This window comes from Sander vitreus, chromosome 19 (assembly GCF_031162955.1).
Source record: "Sander vitreus isolate 19-12246 chromosome 19, sanVit1, whole genome shotgun sequence".
Lineage (NCBI taxonomy): Eukaryota > Metazoa > Chordata > Actinopteri > Perciformes > Percidae > Sander > Sander vitreus.
The window spans coordinates 1,271,951-1,293,306 of NC_135873.1; the positions used below are offsets into that span (position 1 = coordinate 1,271,951).

Genomic DNA, 21,356 nt, shown 5'->3' on the forward strand with positions numbered 1-21,356 from the left:
TTTACCTGTAACTTAGGTACTTATAGTCCTTTTTTAAAATACCACCAAATAGTGCCCCTACAATTAATATATGACGATATGAAACAGAAAACATGTTATATAGATTTATTTTGAAGGTGAAGCATAAAATATTAGTCCTTAGAATGTCCTTTAAAATGTTTTTTATATATATATATATATATATATATATATATATATATATATATATATATATATATATATATATATATATATATATATATATATATAATCACTTTCTGACAGGTTTTCTGTACTCTTTCTACATTTAAACATCACATTTGCAGTTGTATTCAATAAAATAATCTGTGTGCTATATTTATGGCAATATGTAATCTTATTTCTATCAATAGTTTTTTCACCTTCTTCAGCGATGCTTGTTGGATCGTTTGGCTCATTTACTGTATGTGATTTTGTTCTATAGTGTATCATGATTATTTCAATGAAGTTGGCTGTTAAAGATCATTGAAAGTCTCACTCTTGTGTTTTTCATATGCAGAGAAGAGGCGTACCAACACAACTCAGGAGGAAGAGACTTTTGAATCCCTTAAAGGAATAGTTAGATAAAGACACCAGACATTACTGTATCGGCGCTTTCTTGCTGAGAGTTACTGTAGATGAGAAGATCGACTCCACTCTCATGTCTGTACGGTAAAATATGAAGCTAGCACCAAGAGACTATTATCTTTGTTTATACCATGGTCTGCGTGTATACTCGATTCCGATCAGCTGCAGGGTGTCCATAAAATATGTTATAAGACACCTTCTAAAGGAGTTCCAGTGAAACTGACTGTTGACTAGGGTTGGGTATCGTTTGTGTTTTTTCTGATACTGGTGCTAAAACGATACTTTTAAAACGGTGTCGGTGCCTGAACCAAAATATATATATTTATAATGTATATAATATAAAAAAGGAGCACAAAATGACAGTTGGCGACATTAAAGAACGGCTTGTTTATCGCTAAGGCCATATGGTCAAAATTAAATAATTGATTAATAATGTAATAACAATAACTTATAAAAATGACTTATTTCACCAGTAAATTGCTGGTAAACGACAAAAACAAGCACCAGGTGGGAAAATGGTATTTTACAATAACTTAAAATGCACCACAAGGCTGGCGAGTTTCAAGTGAACACACTTCTGTGTTTTTCCGACAACGGCAGCTGCTGCTGTTACGTCCCGCTGTTGGAATCCTCTACAGTGAAATACAGTCACACTTTACACCGCTTAAGCTACAGACACACAGACTAGATGACCCTCGACTGATCAATGTCCCCGAGTTGGTCAAAAAAGTGCCTCGGAACACACCAAAGCGACAAGACGTAATATGTCTCCATAACAGCAGGCGGCGCTAATCTGTATTGTCACCCAAAAATGAAAACTGGCAGCTGATTGGACAGACAGACTGTCATGGCAGCTTGTTCCGAATACAATCTCATATTGTACTAAAATAGTTCACCGAAACGTGTTTCTGAAAACATTTTGAGCAAGAAATAGGCCGTGCAGTTGCTGACTTCATTTCAGATCAACAAAGGTCAGTTTAAAAGATTTTCGTCAGATTTTGAGAGACTCTAGTCACGCTTATTCCGCTCCCCGTTTGGGTTAGCACTCTACCAATCAGATGAGTCATTTGAGTCCGACTGCCGGCAGTGCCCGCCCTCCCAATTATACATGTCAAATCAGCCAAAATGAAGGCCGATGGCCCCTCCAACGGACTACGGCACGGAACACACTCGAGTCACTGACCTCGTCAGACTGTCCAACGGCTGATTATCGGCTCTGTGTGTCCGGGCCTTTAAAGGTATACTTTGTAACTTTTCCCTCTTCGGTCCCCCTACAGGTTGTCTCAATGAGACAACCTGTAGGGGGACCGAAGAGGGAAAAGTTACATAGTATGCTTTTAACGTAAGCTGTCAGCATTTTAACCATTGTGTTTAATCCAGCTACTAGGTAATGGTAACCTAGCGATGCTTCTGAAAAAAAGTCAGGCGCCGAAATTTTCGTTCTTATTCGGTCTCGTTACTACCGTTTACGTAATGCCCTATTGGCACCGCGTTTCGGTACCCAACCCTACTGTTTACTGTTCTAGATGAATGCGCTACATTAAAACAAAAAGGAAATGTGAATCTGTCATTTCCAACACTGTGTCGTCCTTCAGTGCCCCGTCCTCTTAACACCACAGGATGGCGCTAACACACAAGCTGCAAGAAGTAAGTTACACTGCCCCTCTAAACTGACTTTGTTTCACAGCCAATAACGTTATCTCACACCCCGTTCCCTGTTCAGGTCGCTACTTCAGGCTGTGGCCGACAGTAACGTTAGCTACACATCACGGATAAAATTGTTCGTAAAAGTCGTTATATTGTTTTGGGGACAATGACATGGCTGGATAGCTAGCTTGTCTTGCTGTTAAACATGCTGTTGTGGCAAGGTTAGCTCAGTTGGTAGGGCGGGCGCACATATGTCAAGGTTTACTCCTCGACGGCCGTGGTTCAACACCAACCTGCGGCCCTTTGCTGCATGTCATTCCCCCTCTCTCTCCCCGTTCATGTCTTCATCTGTCCTGTGAAAATAAAGGCCTAAAAATGCCCCAAAATATTATCTTAAAAAAAAAAAGAAATATTGTCAAATGATTTGTACTGATTGCCAACTGTACACAATGTTATTGACTTTGGATCTTGCTAGCATAGCGTTAGCTCTCTGGCTCGGAGCTGAGCTGAAGGGTTCTATGAGCTGAGCGGACTATATAAATATCTCCGGTTGCTAAGGTTTGCAAGTACAGTTAATGATCACTACTTTCATTGAATTTTGAGTTGTTTTATTAAATTTATAGGTTATAACGGTTTCTAAACAGTATTCTGACTAAACTTTGACATACACAAGTCTTTGATTATCCATCAACATACATTCCTCTAATATTAGTCAAAATAATTCATCATTTCAGCTTTTCTGACTCAAAAATTAGGTATAATTTAAAACTCCAACGAGGTTTATTGACAATGAATTCCGAAAAATAAGTGTAACACTAGTGGTAATAAGTTTATGTCCGTGGCTTGTATACAGTACTAGTGGTAGTGGAAAAAAGGGTCAACAGTAATAAAAAAAAGTGACAAAAACATAGAAAAAAGTCTCAAAAAAAGTCTCAAAAACTAAAGTGTTAATTTTCTATTTTGACCCGAGAGGACAACAAGTGCATGGTTGGCAGGGGAAGACAACATGAAGGTTAAAACTGGTTTTCTGCAATAAAGTGAAAGTCAAACATTTCCTCCAGAGATAATGGCCACATAAAGAATAATTTCAAATTCATCAAATATCAGAAAAGGTGATTTGATACATGATCGGCAAATCATTTCAGACACAAAATTCATAGTCCCATTTCAATTAATAAACTATTCACAGTCAGCACACAACAGGAAGTTTAAGAAACCAACAACAAAAGGACCAGGAATTCTAGCTATGTCCCAATTCTCCAAAATGAGACAACCTGGTCTGCAGCGCATTTCCTGTTTTCGTCGAAGCGCAGCGCCTGTCGCCTAGCAACCTTGTGATCAAAACATTAACTACAGCACCGTAAAAGAGCCAAAAGTTGTTATTTATATTTTAACATTTGGTCAAGTGTCTCAAAGAGAACAAAAATAATAAACCCTTATGTAGCCTACATGTGAACATCTCTTGTCTCTGAGACCCAGAGCTCCAGTCAGCTCACAGCGAGGTCTTTGAGTATGAGCAACATGCATCGCTGCAACATGTAGTCACATTTTTTTGGCTACAGCATAGGCTACAGCATAGGTTTGGTCTCACCAGGTACCCACGTACATTGCCACGGTGTCAATTTAATGTAGCATAAATAAGCCTTAGTTCTATTTTTTTTTACAGGGCAACAAAGTATTTAAAGACAAGAAAAAGAAAAGAACAAATAACTTCCAGGTGCCGTCCTGTCACTCCATCATGATGACTGGCTTGATAATTAGTGGCCCGTTGTTCTTCCCAGATTTATTAGTGCAGGGGCTGAAGAATGGGAAGATGCACTCACTGAAAGTGTCATTGAAAGTGTAGATGTGCATTTTTGCATCAACGTTATAGAAAGACACCTGTAGAACCAAGAGGACACAGGATTATTTGAAAAAAACTTCACTTGGTTGAAGACAAAAGAAACAAATAAATTAGATGTTAGAAATTAGAATATGCTGTACCTGTCCTTTCTCATAGTCCACAAATATCCCAATCGTGTTTGGACGGAGGTTCAGATGGACGTCTGTGGAGGGTTCAGTGCGAAAAGCGTACTTGTTTCTGAGGAGAGGGATGAAGTGGAGGATAAGAGAAAGGAGAGGATAGTTAATTACTACAAAGAAAAAGGAAAGTAAAGACAATAAATGAAAAGAAATTTGAGTATATTAAATTTTCTGAAATGTCACCGCCTGCTATATTTTATGTTATCTCTCTTTTATGATATTTTATTATTACATTATACACCATACCTAATTTCAGAATTGTGCGAAAAGCAACACTTTTTAAAAGATTTCATGGCAAGATTTGTTTTGGAAAAAAATAAATAATTTGAGAAAAGCGGGCACCAACAAATGATGTTAGGATGCTGAAAGAGATTAAAGCCGCGTTGGCTGAGACGTGTCGATCAAACTGAATATCCTTTATTCTTTAAAAATTCTAAAAACACAAACTCATTAACCCCAAACACATGCAAAAGCCATAAAATAACAACAGAAGCGGCGTCAACGGATGTTGACAATGAAACGTGCCCATTATTATCGCCGTCGGACTATTATTTCCTACACATATGGAGGAGGAAAGTTCTTACCTTTGTTTGAGAAGTGAAACGTTGTTTGCTAACTAACTATGACTACTATTGTCATGATTGTGAGTTTCTGTTATGTTCTGTTTCCTGTTTTATTTTGAAGTCTCTGATAGAGAAATTATAATACATTCTTTTCGTGATTTGCATGAGAAAGACCCAGTTTTTGCCAGACACCTCATGGAGATTCGCTGGCAGGCTACTGAGAGAGAGTTTGGCCTTGCAGTCTCCAAGTCTGTCAGTCCTCCTGAGCTTCAGCAGCCAACCAGCCTTCCTGCCTCCAAGCCTGCTAGCAGTCAGCTACTTTTTCTACCAGTTTGTAACCAGCCTGCAACGTGGTCAATGAGTACCACCGAATACCAGCAGTCCTATGAGGGTACCCGCCTGGTTATTTTTTCTGGGAACCGTGGAGGCCGTAAGAGGGGACGTGGTCGACATGGTCTCCGACGCCATGCACTGGTTCAACCGCTCCCCAGCGAGCCAGAACCCTTGGTGCTGTGCAGTGGAACGGAGTCCTCGGTGTTGTTCAGTGGAACGGCGCCCTCGGTGCTGTGCAGCAGACCGGAGCCCTCCGTGCTGTCCAGCGGCTCCGAGCCCGTGCTATCCAGCAAGCCAGAGCCTGTGCTGTCCAGCGGACCAGAGTCAGAGTTGACCAGTGTTCCAGAGCCTCAGATGTCCAGTGTTCCCAAGCTGACCAGTGTTCATGAGCTGACCTGTGTTCTAGAGCCTCAGTTGTCCAGTGTTCCCGAGCTGACCAGTGTTCCTGAGCTAACTAGTGTTCCTGAGCTGACCTGTGTTCCAGAGCCTCAGTTGTCCAGTGTTCCAGAGTTGACCAGTGTTCCAGAGTTGACCAGTGTTCCTGAGCTAACCAGTGTTCCTGAGCTAACCAGTGTTCCTGAGCTGACCTGTGTTCCAGAACCTCAGTTGACCAGTGTTCCTGAGCTGACCAGTGTTCCAGAGCCTGAGTTGTCCAGTGTTCCCGAGCTGACCAGTGTTCCTGAGCTAACCAGTGTTCCTGAGCTGACCTGTGTTCCAGAGCCTCAGTTGTCCAGTGTTCCAGAGTTGACTAGTGTTCCAGAGTTGACCAGTGTTCCTGAGCTAACCAGTGTTCCTGAGCTGACCTGTGTTCCAGAGCCTCAGTTGACCAGTGTTCCTGAGCTGACCAGTGTTCCAGAGCCTCAGTTGTCCAGTGTTCCCGAGCTGACCAGTGTTCCAGAGCTGACCAGTGTTCCCGAGCTGACCAGTGTTCCCGAGCTGACCAGTGTTCCAGAGCTGACCAGTGTTGCTGAGCTGGCCAGTGTTGCTGAGCTGGCCAGTGTTCCTGAGCTGGCCAGTGTTCCAGAGTCTCAGCTGACGTCCAGCCGTTCAGAGTCTTCGATGACCGCTCTTCTAGAGTCTTCCAGTCGTCCAGAGTCTACGTCGACTGACCTCCCAGAGTTTACGTCGACTGACCTCCCCGAGTCTTTACCTTTGCCCGACACTCCAGTGACTTTGCCGGTTTCCAGCGCCCCAGAGACTCCTATCCCCCATGTTTTGTCGGTGTTCCGGCCGACTCCTGCTCCCCGTGTGTTGTCTGTGGTCTGGCGCCCCAGAGACTCCTATCCCCCGTGTTTTGTTGGTGTTCCGGCCGACTCCTGCTCCCCGTGTTTTGTCAGTGGTCCAGCCGACTCCTGCCCCCCCGTGTTTTGTCGGTGGTCCGGCGCCCCAGAGACTCCTATCCCCCGTGTTTTGTCGGTGTTCCAGCCGACTCCTGCTCCCCGTGTTTTGTCAGTGGTCCAGCCGACTCCTGCCCCCCCGTGTTTTGTCGGTGGTCCGGCCGACTCCTGCTCCCCATGTTTTGTCTGCGGATTTGCCGACTCCTGACCCTGTTGCCTTGTTGCCCGTTACTGATGCTGTTGCCTTGTTGACGGACCCTGGCCCAGCTGTCTTCAGCCCAGCTGCCCCTTCTCCTGCTTGGTCTGCCTGTCCTCCAGAGGGGTATCGCATTCTTCGCCGCCGGCCGCCAGAAGGATTCTGCCTTCGCCGCAGGCCTTCAGAGGGGATTCACCTTAGCCGACGGCCGCCAGAAGGATTCTGTCTTCGCTGCCTGTCTCCAGAAGGATTCTGCCTTCGCCGCCGGTCTCCAGAAGCATTCTGCCTTCGTGGCCGGCCTCCAGAAGGATGCTGCCTTCGGCGTTGGCCGCTAGAGGGGTTTCGCCTTGCTGCCAGCCTGCTAGAGTCCGACGTCCTGCTCGACCGCCTGAGGGGTTCTACCTTCGTCGACCTGTTCGGCCGCCAGTGGGGATCCATCTTCGCTGCTGTCCGCGGCCCTGCTGTCCGCGGCCTTTCTGTCCCCAGTTCCCTAACCTAGTTTGACTTTTTTGTTCCTCCATTCGTCCCTCCTCCAGTGCCCCTCCCTGGGTTGACTTTTGTTCGGTTTGTGTTTGGGACGTCTGGGATCCGTCCCTTGGGGGGGTGGGGGTACTGTCATGATTGTGAGTTTCTGTTCTGTTTCCTGTTTTATTTTGAAGTCTGTCTTGTCTCCCTTGTCTTGTCTACTTTACTTCCTGTCTTTAGTTTTCCCTCCCTTGTGATTGCCCTAATGTGTTTCACCTGTTTGCCCAGCCTAGTGTCACCTGTCCCTTGTTAGTCCTCGTTACCTGGTTTATTTAGTCTCTGGGCGTTTCTCAATCTGTGTTCTTCTATTGACTTGTGTTCCTGTGTCCCTGTGAAACGTCGGCTCGTGTTGCCAAAGTACTGTCCCAATACACAAGTTCGCATTTCACCAAGAACAGTTAAGATTCCTGGAAATGTTCTTGACACGCCCATTTTACCAAGGATGCATTGGTTGGTAACTTGTATGAACTTCGCAGCACCCGTATCCCAACATTCATCTCGGCATTCAATGATGGTTGGGTTTCCGGTACATAGACAGCCCAAAAACGGGACCATTTTAACAATTTTTGCCATCTTATTCATCACTAAATTCACTTCTGAGAACATTTTAGGCGAGAAATGAACAGTTTAGATTTCGAATATAAGCAGTCTTGCGAAATCTTTGCCGAATTGACAATTTGCTCCAAAGTTTAAGCTTTTAAGTTTTAAGTATAAGCTTTATAATTTTAATTGCTAATTTCCATCTCCCTGGGCATATACAGTGCACTACAATAATATAGAAATGATAATTCCACATAATAGTAATAGGAACACATAGGACACACCAGTGCATATGCCTACTTATTTTTTAATTTAAACTGACTTAAACCTATACACTAATAATAGTAGGGATCGCGTTCCACTCTTTTGAATAAGTAAGGGGTGTTTGAGCTAAACCATAAACAATAAAATTAAAGCTCAATTAGTTTTATTTTTCAATATTATTGCAATAGTTTTAATATAAAGTGGTTATATTGTTGTGGTTTTTATTTCTAGCTGTTATTTTGGAGCACTGCAGGTAGCCTCTGTGCTGGGGGTGTTGAGCAATAACAGGAAGAATGCATCGTCTCAAACTGTTAACAGCGTTTTGTGTGCTTGTGAACTTGCGAGTTCATTCTTCCAAGAACAACCAGCAAGAACGTTCTCCCCAAGAACACAAGTTCGTTCTTTGCATTCTTGAGATTGAGAAACACCCTCTGTGTTGTCTTTGTCTGGTGTGGGATCATTGTTCGGGTGGTGCGTCATGTCGTGTTGTATGCTGTCGTGGCTACTAGTCTCCTGTGTGTTTTTTGCTTCCTGGTCTTCAAGTCTTTCGGGATTATTTTGTGTTGTCTGCCTGCCAACCCCTGGACACTCTGATTTGTAAGTTTTTGTTCAATAAACTCCTTCTTATCTGCATTTGGGTCCAAGATTTGTCTATCCCTCGTCTAGCCGTAACAACTATTGCTAAGTGATTGTCACAAATAAGCAATGTTGTCCAATGTCTGCCATCTAACAATAGGCTATTATGAAGCTAGCTATGCAGTAGTCTCGCTTTGCCAGACCTTCCTCCACAGCGCTGCGGAGGAGGGTCTGGCTAGTCCACACAGCATTCCTGGATGGGAGAAAAACTTGCTCTGGTTTATTGGCATTTCTTTAAACCAATCACAATCATTAATGCCATGTGTACATTCAAAAGTAGTTTTAGTCGTTCAACAGAAAACTCAGATTGGACAGACAGTTTAGCTAGCTGTCTGGATTTACCCTGCAGAGATCTGAGGAGCAGTTAACCATAGTCCTCATTAATCCACCGGAGTTTTAAATTCCAACACAAAGATAGCGTTAGGTATCCATCCGAAAAAAGGGACATACGGCTAAATTTCCAGCAGCACCGGAGCAATCCCGGAAGTGGAAGGTTGTGGATAGAGACTAGCTACGCAGTAACATAAGCATTACATCATTTAGCTCGGCCAGTTTCACTGTCAACTTCCGTTGATACTCACTTCCGTTATATTGTAGCTTTTGCATTTGTGTCTTCCGTTAACGCGCTTTTGATTTTCGAATTTGCAAAGCCTTTTGGAAATTCAGCCCCTTTGACACTTCTCGGCCAAGCTACATAAGGGACAACAGAATAAGCTGTAAACACAACAATGTTAAAGCCTTATGAAGATATTTTGTGTTAGCAGACAGTTGCCGGCCTATTTACACATCCGGCAGTGACAGAGCAACGTTATCACTTGGAGTCGTGTTTGTGTCCAAATGATCAATTTAAGTCCAATATTCACTCTCCTTTTAGCTCTTTTTTGTTCTCCACCAACTCCTGAGAAAAATATCTGTGTCTTTAGCTGCTAAATGTTCCACTTGGTTCACCAGCTCGTGTCTAACTTTATATGTCTGCTGTTTGGTGCTGAACAGGTGGCATACGGTGGGCTTTTGGAGCTTTTATTTGCTGAAAACCACTGCCTGCTGCTTCTGCTTCTGCTGCTGCTGCTACTGCTGCTGCTGCTGGAGACAAGGTTAATGACAGCAGAGGTCCGGGTCAGAATAGCTAAAAAGAAGCTACTAATTAACATCTAATTTGTAAATGGCAAAACTCACTTGTCTCTCAGGCTGAGGAACCAGTATCCCTTGCTTGGGGTAATTTCAACCTTCCCCTTCCTGTTGATTGATTGTCTGGCCACGCCCAGATCCCAGTCAGTCTTCCAGCCCACCTCCACCTGATCAAAGGAAGAAGATTTACGTACATACAATCAAACACTGAAGCATATAAAAGGCTGGGAGGACATGCATGTAAATATTTGGTCATGTTCTGTTGACTTAAAATTATTATTTTACATTGGTATTTTGTGATCACAACATAATAAACTTCCTTTTTATTGTGATCAAAGGAGAGAGAGAGAGTGCCTCTTACCTCCCAGTAGTGTCTACCAGACGAGATGGCCTCCCTCCCTATGACACAGACGACTCTGTTAAACCTCTCCGGATTGTCTGCAAGCATCTGGTGTTTATCTCCACACCTCACCTGCAGAAATACAGACAGTTATTTTAATGGCAAACTTCATAGGCACGACACATTTTCTTTATAATTTACAGTAAATGTATGTGTGTAATATACGTCTCCAACGCAAACATGGAAAAAGGCAACTGCATGGAGAATTTTTCAAAACCAAAAATCGATAACATACCAAGATTTTAGTCCCGATTTATGGACATTTTCAAGATTGTATAGACATTTAAAATTAAAAACAGAATGATTGCCCTTACTGTTGTGTGTTTGTCAGTGTGCATGGGTCCGTGTTGTGTGTCCCTGTCTGTTTTGGAGCTGAACTGGGTTGGTTTATGGGTAGGTAGGGGACTTGTAGGGAAATGACACACTGTTTTCACTATACCTTGTTCACCACGGCTATGTGTCACCTGTTGTAAAAATGTAAACTTAAATAAAAAAAAAAAGTTCGAAAAAAAAACAATGGAATGATTTACAGTCTTTGTTCCGTTGTTTGTAATGCTAAAAAAAAGAATGAACTGAATGAGTAATTCTTTTTTGATATAATAATTTAACAGGTGTCTCACACTCTTCATGTCCTCTGACAAAATCAGTCTGGGATGAGCAGTGTTGCCGTCCAGAGTCACATCCACTGTGTTGAAGAAAGAATAAAAATGTAAATCATTGTAGATTATTTTATATTTAATCATGTCTGCAAGCTGACTTTATGTGTCATTATTGTTTCTTACCTGCATACTCCTGTATCTTCCTTATCCCTGCAGAAAAACAGGACAAAATGATGTTATAGCTCCTGTATAATGCACTGTATAGCTTTATATCATTACTCGTTGAAGGTGGAATGCTCACATGTGCTGTATAATGTATAACTGTTTAAGGTAGGATGGATAGAGTCACTCACTGGTTTGTATTTGGAAGGTGGATGGCAAATATCATTCACTGATTTACGTACTGTATGTTTAGCTTATTTAAGGTGGAGTGGGAGTGGACACTTACTGGGCTGTGTTCGGACTGGGCTGGGTTCCGTTACTGAGGCAGGAAAACCTGGAGAGGAACAAGGAGACACCAGTCTACTGTAAAAGTCATACTAAGATCACCACCACAGGGCAGTGTTTCAGTGCTTTATTATAATAGATCTATTGTGTCTGGCTCACAGACCGTAAAAAAGTGAAGCCAATGCTGAAGTGTCTTAAACCTACATTTCATCTAATTTCCATCAGGGGGAGACTCCACTGACTCCAAAAAGAAGTCTGTTCCTATAGAAGTCTATGAGAAACCCTATCTCTCACTTGATTTATTACCTCAGTAAACATTTTCGTAAAAAGTTTATGGCCTCAATTGAAGTCTTTATCAATACAGCATGATGTTCATGTTTTAAATTATCGTCTCATTTATTTTTAAATAGACGATAAAGCGGGGGATGCCTTAGGGTGTGGCTACATGCTGACTTGTCAATCAGGACAGAGGCTTAGCAATGCTAACCATGACACTGTGGACATTAAAATAGACCTTAGAACCTTTTTGAGTGTTGTCCATGTTTTCATCTTAAACTGTGACCCTCTCACTGTGTGTTTTCACTTCATCAAAGTTAATTGGAACATTTTGGTCTCCTAAAAATGTGATGTGAATGATTTCTCAGCGTTCTGCCAACCAAGCTAGCTAGCTAGCACTAGCATTAGCTGGTAACTTAAGGGAAAGTTCGCCGATTTTCTGTACTGCCGTACATGCAGATGAACGGCGCCAGTGCCCGGAGGTCCGTGTTTACCCGCCAATAAATCTCCGCTGGATGACTCGTGCCAAAAGAGTTGAATTGGCAACTTCCCCCCTTTAGCATTCAGCTTAGCCAGGTGCCATTGCAACCATCGACAACACATTTGGCCACGTCATCCTCTCCAGCTCCACCCTCTCAAAAAATGGTCACGTCCGGTTGCAAAAAAACAAGATGGTGAAGCCTGAATTGACAAACTCGAGGCTTCAAAGCGGTCGTCCACAAACCCGTGGTGACATCACAGATGCTACGTCTATTATTTTTTACAGTCAATGGTCTGGCTCAAGGACTTAAAGAAGAAGGGTGCTTTTTCATAGAGTATAAATCATTAGTTGTAAAAGTGCTTATTTGACTCTACTCTGGACAGCCATAAACAACACATTTTGGATTCGTCATCCTCCCCAGCTTCACCCTCTTGTCAAAAAATTGTCACGTTCGGTTGCAAAAAAACAAGATTCGCCAAACTCGAGGCTTCAAACCACTGGGTGACATCACGGATGCTACGTCCATTATTTTTACAGTCAAAGACTTGATTGGTGTGAATGGTGTTTTTTCATAAAGCATGGATCATTAGCTCTTTTGACTCTACTCTGGACTGTGTTCATGTCTTTGTTGTTTTTCATCTTTGCAAAGAAACCTTGTGTTTTGCATTTCACTGACCTGTTTCTGCGATCGTCTCCAGCTCTTCCTGAAACCTCTCCACCCGAGCTGCCAGCGACCTGTAGATGGTCCCTATTCCCAGGTCAGAGTTCACCGACACTTCAGACCAGTCTTTGGTCGGTGGAGGACTGGAGAGGTTGGGGAACGTCTGGAAAGTAGGTGGAAATAAATAAATAAAAAAGGATGTCAAATAACCCCCTCAGGTTTCCCACAATGTTTGTCAGTTTCTCATCACATCAACCAACCTTGACACAGTGCATGTAGTCATCTGATCGGGCGAGCTGGGCGAGGGCGCTTTCTCTCCGCCGTAGTTCTTCAACCTCCAGCTCCAGCTGTCGTATCACAGAGTCGGCCTGGTGCTCGGCCGCTCTCCGGCTCATCTCCATCACCTCCATCAGCTCTGCCTGGGAGCGCTGGATGGCAGACACAAGCTCTGACAACATGCAAACGCTGCCCACAGTCTCTCGCTCCACCGCCAACTGAGGAAAATAATGATACTGTAATGTAAAACTTGCAAGACACCTTTGTTACAGTCACCTTTTTTTTTTTTTATATTTAGCTACAATACCTCCAGTTCAGTCACTGACAGTCTGATCTCCTCGATCTTCCTGATTCTCTGTCTGATCATCTCCTGGATCTCCTGCTCCGACACACTCAGCTGGTCCTTCTGGGGAAATTGCATAGACTTACAGTCATTTCTATAACTACTATAGCTGTGTCTGTTCCCGTGTCCGTCGTAACACCCATCACGGCCCAAGCCCAAACCTAATCTTAACCACTGACCCAAAAAAATCTGTTGTCCCCAATTGGACAAGCTGTCCCCAATTAACTGGTCTTTAGATGGAAATGTGTCCCCGAAGGTAGTCTAAGTCAGAAACACAAACACACACACACACACACACACACACACACACACACACACACACTGGGACATTTTGAGAAAGCATTCTTAACATTTTTAAAGCTTAGATCAGGCCCAAAAAATCAAGCCCGACCCAACCCGAGCCCGTGCACGTTGTGTCCGAACCCGGCCTGGACTGACACATTAACTGTAATTTTGAGCCCGAGCCCGATTTAAACCCGACAATTTTTTAATACGTGGGCCGTCATAACTGACGTTCTCAACTACAATTCTGAGTTTTTTGAACTGCAGAAATCTGTTTAGAAGGGGTATGCTTGGAGAAGTAACAAAAGAGGACAGTAAAGGCTGACTATCACCTTTTCTGCCACGGCGAGCCTGCTTCATGTGTCTGTTCATCGTCAAAGTCCCCGTTTTTTTTGCTGTCATAGGCAAGCAGCGTGCCGCACTTAATGCACTCGACAAAGCCAACACATATGTTGTCACTGCCCACGAATTATTTAAAATGGTTCCATACCTCCGACTTTCCTCCAAACTTTCTCAAAGTTAATTCTCCTGTTTTTCTTTTTTTCTTTAAATCTTCAAGCTCCATGTTGCACTTAAGCTACACACACAGGCAGGCCCGGTGTGATGCGTGAGAGTGGAGGAGAAGCTGCACATAATTATGGCATAGCTTTCTCCCCACCCAATTAGGCTAATAAAGTAATCATTAAAAAAACACAAATGCTTGATCAAGGGCCCGGCCAGAGGATAGTGGCGGGAAATATCGGCTTGACCCGACCCGGCCTGTGGGTCGGGTCAAGTTCGGGCTCTGGCAGAGAATCTAATCTCTATTTTGAGCACAGTTTAGCTTTGAGGAGTATACGTTCCGTGACTGAGGCTAAAAACCACTTTGCATCGGGTGGTTCTTTGCATCCACGTCATCCTTTCCTATCAGTGTCCTCACCAAAAAAACAGCCATATAGTTTGTCCGGGAAAAAACATATTATGCTATATATAGGCGGCGACCTCTAGTGGCCGTAGTAATCTGCTACAAAGTCTGCTAAGGGAGGAGGGCCGGGTGGTGGATGTGTCATACAGAAACAGGACTTTCACCGAAATATAACCGAGTAGTTTCGCTTTTTTTGTGCTTCACTTCAAACATCATTCTGTTTTTCCCACCTTGGTTTCCATCCACTCGGTTTCGAGAGTCACTGTGTCATGATCCTGATGGTCCAAGGTCTCACATTCAGGACAGATACATGCTCGATCAGTCCTACAGTAAATCTGAAACCAGTGAGAGAGTGTTGCACTGTTAAACCTTGAAACATGAAATATAATTTAATATAAAAAAAACTGCACGGTTAGAGGAGCCCAAAATCATAGACTATTCTTCTTGTTCCTCAATAAGCACAAAGCACTATAGGAATCGGAAAGGCTGGAAATCAATGAGAGATATTGATGATTGAAGTATTGTACCACTATTCCTCTGTGGTGGATCTCACAGACAGGGAGGCTCCGGCTGCTTGCAGCCCCAGTCACGGTGAACCTTCTCCGGCCGCTGGAGTGGGGGAACGTGGGAGGTGGCTGAGGAGATCCGGAGGAGTTTGTCAGGGCAGCAATCGGACTGGGGTTTGGTACCGAAGAAGCAAGTGAAGTTGTGACTGTTGATGCTGATGTCGGGATGGGCTTACCTTCCAAGAAGATACATGAATTGAAAGAAAAATCAAGGAATTTAAAGCTGTGTACCTTCTTACGTTACTGAGCTTCTTAAATACTTAGTCGGTCAGTCAGTTCTCTCAATATCACTATTAAATGGATTGCCATTAAATTTTGCACAGAAATTCATAGTCCCCAGATAATGTATCATTATGACTTTAGGGATCTTCTGACAATGCTAATGTTAAGCAACCAGCATCTAAATTCAATGTGTCCAATACTTTGGTTTGTGATCAAACATTTGCAGAACTGGATAGTCATGTATCATCTGCATAATGTGCAACTAATCCAAGACAATTTGACAAAAGACATTTGTCCACAGTTTTGGGAGCAAGAGTTCATGACTTAATGACATCAAATGCCTGAATCTTTATCATCTAGTTGGATATATCATAGCTATTTATTCAACGTGGTTGTATAAATCTAAACAGATATTTTGACTTGGAAATTTGTAATAAAACTCTGTTTTCATGCAGCCAGGAGAGCAACACTGACTGACTGATATCTAAAATTTCCCTAAAAAACCCTAGGCTAGGCGAAACCCTTATTCACCTGTCTTACCTTGAGCGTCAGGTAGCGTCAATGCTGTTTTTAGCTGATGTTGAGGCAGCTTCTTCTTCAATTCATAAATTAAATTGACTGGCATGCCTCCGTTTCTTCCTCCTCTTCCCCCTCTCTTCTCAATCTGCACTCCTCCCCCTCCTGTCATGGGTCTGAACTGATCGGTGATCTCTCGCAGTGTCCTGTTGATCTCGAGCTCTGGTCGCTTCTGGAAGGTCTTCTTACACAGAGGACACAGGAAAACCTGGGAGAGGAAGAAGGGATGGAGGGATGGGTGAGGGGGGAAAAAGGAAACCAAATGAGATAATGAACTGAGAGGAAAACATGGAAGCCATGGCAGATGAAAAGTGTAGGAAGTAAGTAAAAATGAATGGATCAATTGTTGAATTTTTAAACAACGTACACAATATACTACCCCCCAGTTTGTGCCGCTCATGTATTAGTGTATTACTGAGGTAACCATCAGTTTTCTATAAAAGATAATTAACCGGCGAAAACAAACTTCATACATCGAGGATGCCATCTATAGTCACACACCTTACATCCGTCCCAGTACTTGCTGATGCAGGCCATGCAGAAGCTGTGGCCACACGGTGTGGACGAAGGGTTGTTGAACCAATCGAGGCAGATCGAGCATAGAAACTGCTCGTCTGACAGAAAGCTTCCACATAAGGACATCCTATGGACAGCAAGAGAAAGTAATATAGAGTTGAATCAATACGGATCAGTCAGACAGAAGTCAAAACAAAAGCAAGTTTTTTTTATTTTATTTTTTTTTATTAAAAAGGCCCTTTGAAGAAACTTGTAATTATTACTCTGATGTTGCTTTCCCATCCCATGCTTAAAGTGTCTGAAGATTAACAAGTGCCTCTTCCTTTGCTCCTTCACATCTGTTGGAAAGTTTCACCAGCAGTATGTGTGTTCGGCGTTTTTTGGACCGGAGGAACCTTTTCAGCTCTAAGAACCTAATGTACTGTAGTTTCAAGAACCCCCCTTTTTATTGTGTCTGCACCACAAGAACTAGTAACGATCGGCTGTCACTTCAGTGTTTCTATTGGCGGTGGGAATGCAAACAAAAAAAACATTGAACATATGGAGTTCTCAGGAGAGACCCCCTTAGCGAATTTTTTTCAAAAAAGCGACTAGCGACAAATCTGGCAAATCAAAGCGAGCATGCGAGGTATTTCTCTCATGTAGCCGCCAAACACTGCCCTAGTGGGGAATTCCTCTCAGCGAGTCCCCAGAACAGAATTTATTTGCAGCCAAGACATCACAAAGCAAAAGCGAGCAAGTTTTGCTCGTAACAATGCATCATCATCATCATTAATATGAATAAAGTTAATAATAGCTGAATGAGACACTCCCGATAACTTAATAAAGGAGAGGATTGGTAACCAAAATGTGAACTGTGATCTAAAGAGCCTTCCAGCACAAATGTCTTGACATTCAAATATGCAAAACAACCATCACAGACTCTTACTTTTAATAATGCTCTCAAAACAGTACTTTTTCTCACTGTTTCAAAAAAAGAATATACTTTCCTACTGATGGTTCCATGGGATAATGGAGATACAGGAATTCATTTTAATGAGGAACTTGTTTTAGAGCTCCAACGGTCAGTTTTCAAGTACAAACTGCTTTTCCCTGTTTAATTTAAATGTAGACTCAATATAGACTGTTGAACAAAACAAGACATTAAAATAATTGCGCAGCCCTACTTCAGATAACAATGAAAATGTTAAGACCCATTGAGTGACGCAGGTACAAGAGGTCAGACTGGTTTCTGCACTGGAATCGTCCCTTGTTTTTAAACATGTTCTAGAGCTACGTCAGATAAGCATTAAACATGAAATAATTAAGTAAAAGTTTATACCTTTCCGTGTTGGTAGGCCTGATTTTAAAATGGACCCCAAAAGCTCCAGATCTGGTCTGTTGTTTCTTGATCTTGCAAGGTCGTACTGTATTTTGATCACTCACAACCTGACTTATGAAGTGTTTGCTCCTCAGTGAAAGGCATGCGCGTGTTGTGAATTTACTTTTTCATGGAAGAAAAGTCCACGCCCACTCATTTGTCTCTCTGTGTGGCAGGTAAATGTGGCAGGACTGGTTAAGGTGGGAGAATAACAAACACAGAGTAGGCCAATGGTCACAACCTTTTACCTAAATGCAGATTTCTCTCTTACCTCAGGCAGGGTCAAATATCTACGTGGGAGCGAGGTAACTAACTTTCTTTAGCAAAGAAAAGAATTTCACCGACCTGTGAGAATGTATCTGAGATTGTATCTGATGCGATGAACATGATTACCCTGCAAGACATTGTGATTAGAATTAGCACAAAATGAGTATTCAGGCTTAAACAGGCTTTTCCGGGAGAGTCCCATTGAGATTAAGAATCTCTTTTTCAAGGGTTGACCTGGACCAGACAGGCAGCAACATAAATAAAAAAAAACAACACATAGTTAAAGACAGAAAATACAAAGGGAGACATTTTAAAAGAAACTACAATTTCAAGTTAGTTTCATCGTCAGGTAAATGAAAAACATTGACTTTTAGGGACTCTGCCTCTAATTCTTTCATTTTGGATTTAAAAGCATCTAACGTGATTAATTCATTGAGTTTACAGATGCAGAGAATATAAATATCTCAGCATTTGGAGTGACGAAAAAGCTTTCATTCGAATTTCACATTGATAATCTTGTGTGCTGACTCAGGCAAAAAGTTGGCTTTTTCACAGAATTAAAAGCTTCTTTCCCATGTTTTGTAGGAAAAGGGTTGTTGAGGCAGCTTACATGTCGGTCCTGGACTATGGTGATTTGACTTATAGACGTGCATCCTCTTCAACTCTTAGATCTCTGGACTCAGTCTATCACTCCGCCTTGAGATTTATAACCGATAATGTCGGTGCACATCATTATATTTTATACGACAGGGTTGGATGGTCTTCTCTCCAAGAAAAACGCAATACTCACCGGTATCTCTTTATCTATATGGCCCTTGTTGGAAAACTGCCGTCTTAACTTACAGAAGTGCTTTGTCATTCAGAGGAACATTATTAGACTCGCTCTGCTGTCTGGCTTGTCATGTTCCACGAGCTCGGTCTGAACTTGGAAAAACTGCTTTTAGTTTTAGTGCACCTGACTCGTGGAACAAAATACAACACTTTCCTAAAATCAACGCACTTGTGCCTTTTGGACAATTTAGAAATCTGGTTTTGGACGTCCAAACTTCTACTTGTAGTTGCTTTACATAGTTGTATTTCTTTTACATCCTGGTTGTCTTGATCTGGTAAAACAAGACAAACCCATTGACCTTAATCCCTGCGTATTCATTTTTATAGAGACATAGACATTAATAATAATTGTTTTAATTTGCCTGCGAGAAAGAACCGGTCTTGTTTCTCTGCTCCACCCTGTTAATCGTGTATTTTTAATTCTTGTAGTACCACATCGGGTCTGTGCACAGTTTAGCGGTCTACGTGACCGAGACTCGGTGATGGCATGAATGATAAAATCAGTTCCTCTTATCGCGGGAATCACGCCGGCTATGGGAACTTCTCCCACCTGCATGTGCCTTTGTGTGATTTGTAATCACTGGCTTGTGTGTGTGTTTGTGTGTGTGTGTTTTTGTGTGCATGTTTGTTCTTTCTCCACGTGTGCACCCGTTTGAACCAGTGACATCAACAGTAATTAATCACTTTTGTGTCATTCCTTTTCGACAAGTGCTGCGCGATTTCCACGGAGAGATAAGCCGATTCTCAGACAGCATGTACCCAGAAAAGGATGCCACTGCTTTGGCACAAAACATCTTTTTTTAACGTAACATCTTGTTCTGCAAAGTAATTAGAACCAATTCAATTTAGTTGAGTAAACGCAACGTGATGTCATGGGAAGGAAGGCGTATTAATAACACGCCACGTTTAAGGATATTTTGCGTATCATGTCCGTGCATTTTAAACGTTTCGTGTGTCATTTAAGCCCCTGTTCTCATTCCCAACGCGTCAGTTTTAAATACATGGTAAATGTGAATTTAAACAAAACTACTTGGTTATGTTTAAGCAACTAAACTACTTAAGGTTTAGAAAAAGATCACGATTTGGGTTAAAATGAGTATTTTTGTAAAGGACACAAAGTGCAGTCTCCTGTGTGACAGTCCTGTGTTTCTTTGACCCATCCATCCACCCTGATCTCTTGCCTACACAGACTTTCATGCCCTTGATACTATTTCTTAATATAAGTCAGTAGAGACTAAATGGTGTTAAATGACATGCCAAAAGCAAAAAAATGTGTATTGATAACATGCTGAATAACTCAAGAAATTGGCATGTTATTCATACGCCGTTGCAGATGTAGCTTCAGGTAAATTTCCTTCACTATCTACTGATCAGCAGTACCATCAGTGCTCTCGTCAATGTACATCCATCACTGTCACTTCTAGTTTCACAAAAGGAGGTATTGAATCACAGCAGCCGACTGATGACTTTACCTGCAATTGTTTGACGTTTCACCTACACTCAAAGACTGATTCCTGGACTGAACCTGCTTCTTCCTGTCTCTGTAATGACATTATGATGTTACTGAATGACCCAAGAGAAGCCACATGGTGTTCTGTGAATAAGTAAATGGAGGATGTACAGTTTTACAGAATATGTCCAATATTCACTCTCTTTAAGCTCATTTTTTGTTCTCCACCAACTACTGAGGGAAATGTCTGTCTCTTTAGCTGCTACATGTACCGTAAATGCTCCACTATGTTCACCAGCTAATTGCTAACTTTGTCTGTCATCTATTTGGTGCTAAGCAGGTAGTGTAAAGTGGGTTTTTACAGCTTTTTCTCTGAAAACAGCTGCCTGCTTCAGGCAAAAATGACCCAAATGAACCAAAGCAGTAAGGTTGTGGATCAGACAGCTAAACAATGAGCTAAAAGGCACCTTCGAGCACGTAGAACAGCATGTCCCTCCTCTGCAACCTGTTCTCTGCAAAACCCAAATTATTTCTTAATCCCTTTTACATATTCCACTTAATTCACATAATACTGTCTGGCTAGCTCTCTAACTATCATAGGACCCATTGACTATAGAAATGCAGCCTTACGTACAGATTTTTTACACTTTTTGGCTACAGGTGACGTGTCATTTTGCAACTGGGAGGCTTACAGGGTTAATTGAAAGAGATGAAACTATGAAAATAAAACACCATCGAAACACTTTCGGATATTCTTCCTCTGATAGACATTTTGCTTTACAATACCAGCAAGCTTTTTGGCATATTTCACATGAACAGGGGCGATTTTACCCTTTTTTTACGTTTAAAAAAATGATGTTAAAAGGTTACCAGGCACCCCTAAAGCCCATGGATGTGGCCAGACTCTAACACAACACACGCACACCTTTCATGTCGTGCTAACTTTGCACTCTCCATTTCTGTTGAAAAAGAAAAAAAACAATCTTGTGCAAAATGACACATATCTGAGCAAGCTTGCTACTGGTTAAATATTGGATGGATTAGTTTACTAGGACCGCCTAAACACACCATTAGTATTTGCGTCTATGTACTGTAAGAAGGCCTATGTATGTATGTATGTATG

The 21,356-nt window shown here is 42.3% G+C and overlaps 1 protein-coding gene across 6 annotated transcripts; it reads right to left on the bottom strand.

The window, feature by feature from the left end:
• Positions 1-3,595: 3,595 nt before the first annotated feature.
• Positions 3,596-17,800, bottom strand: LOC144534512 (E3 ubiquitin-protein ligase TRIM39). Of its 6 annotated transcripts, none has more exons than XM_078276484.1 (16): positions 17,647-17,800; positions 16,311-16,452; positions 15,774-16,017; positions 14,973-15,187; positions 14,676-14,780; positions 13,224-13,319; positions 12,901-13,134; positions 12,656-12,803; positions 11,224-11,271; positions 10,959-10,985; positions 10,797-10,861; positions 10,138-10,248; positions 9,825-9,943; positions 9,612-9,731; positions 4,216-4,312; positions 3,596-4,113 (listed from the first exon to the last, which is right to left on the bottom strand). In XM_078276484.1, exons 2-16 carry the CDS (start codon positions 16,449-16,451, stop codon positions 3,961-3,963), a joined length of 1,923 nt encoding a protein of 640 aa, XP_078132610.1. In that variant the 5' UTR covers position 16,452; positions 17,647-17,800; the 3' UTR covers positions 3,596-3,960. The 6 variants fall into 6 exon arrangements, with proteins under 6 accessions (XP_078132610.1, XP_078132612.1, XP_078132609.1 ...); XM_078276486.1 differs by having other exon boundaries at positions 9,651-9,728; positions 13,224-13,322; XM_078276483.1 differs by having other exon boundaries at positions 9,612-9,728; positions 13,224-13,322.
• Positions 17,801-21,356: the final 3,556 nt, after the last annotated feature.

What these genes read in the sequence shown, in the direction of transcription:
- LOC144534512 (XM_078276482.1), bottom strand. Translation starts at nt 16,451, where the DNA reads ATGTCCTTATGTGGAAGCTTTCTGTCAGACGAGCAGTTTCTATGCTCG. An exon ending in GAAGATACAGGAGTATGCAG is followed by an intron (nt 10,862 to 10,958) that starts GTAAGAAACAAT and finishes TCTTCAACACAG; the next exon opens with TGGATGTGACTCTGGACGGC. An exon ending in TGGACTATGAGAAAGGACAG is followed by an intron (nt 4,114 to 4,215) that starts GTACAGCATATT and finishes TTGGTTCTACAG; the next exon opens with GTGTCTTTCTATAACGTTGA.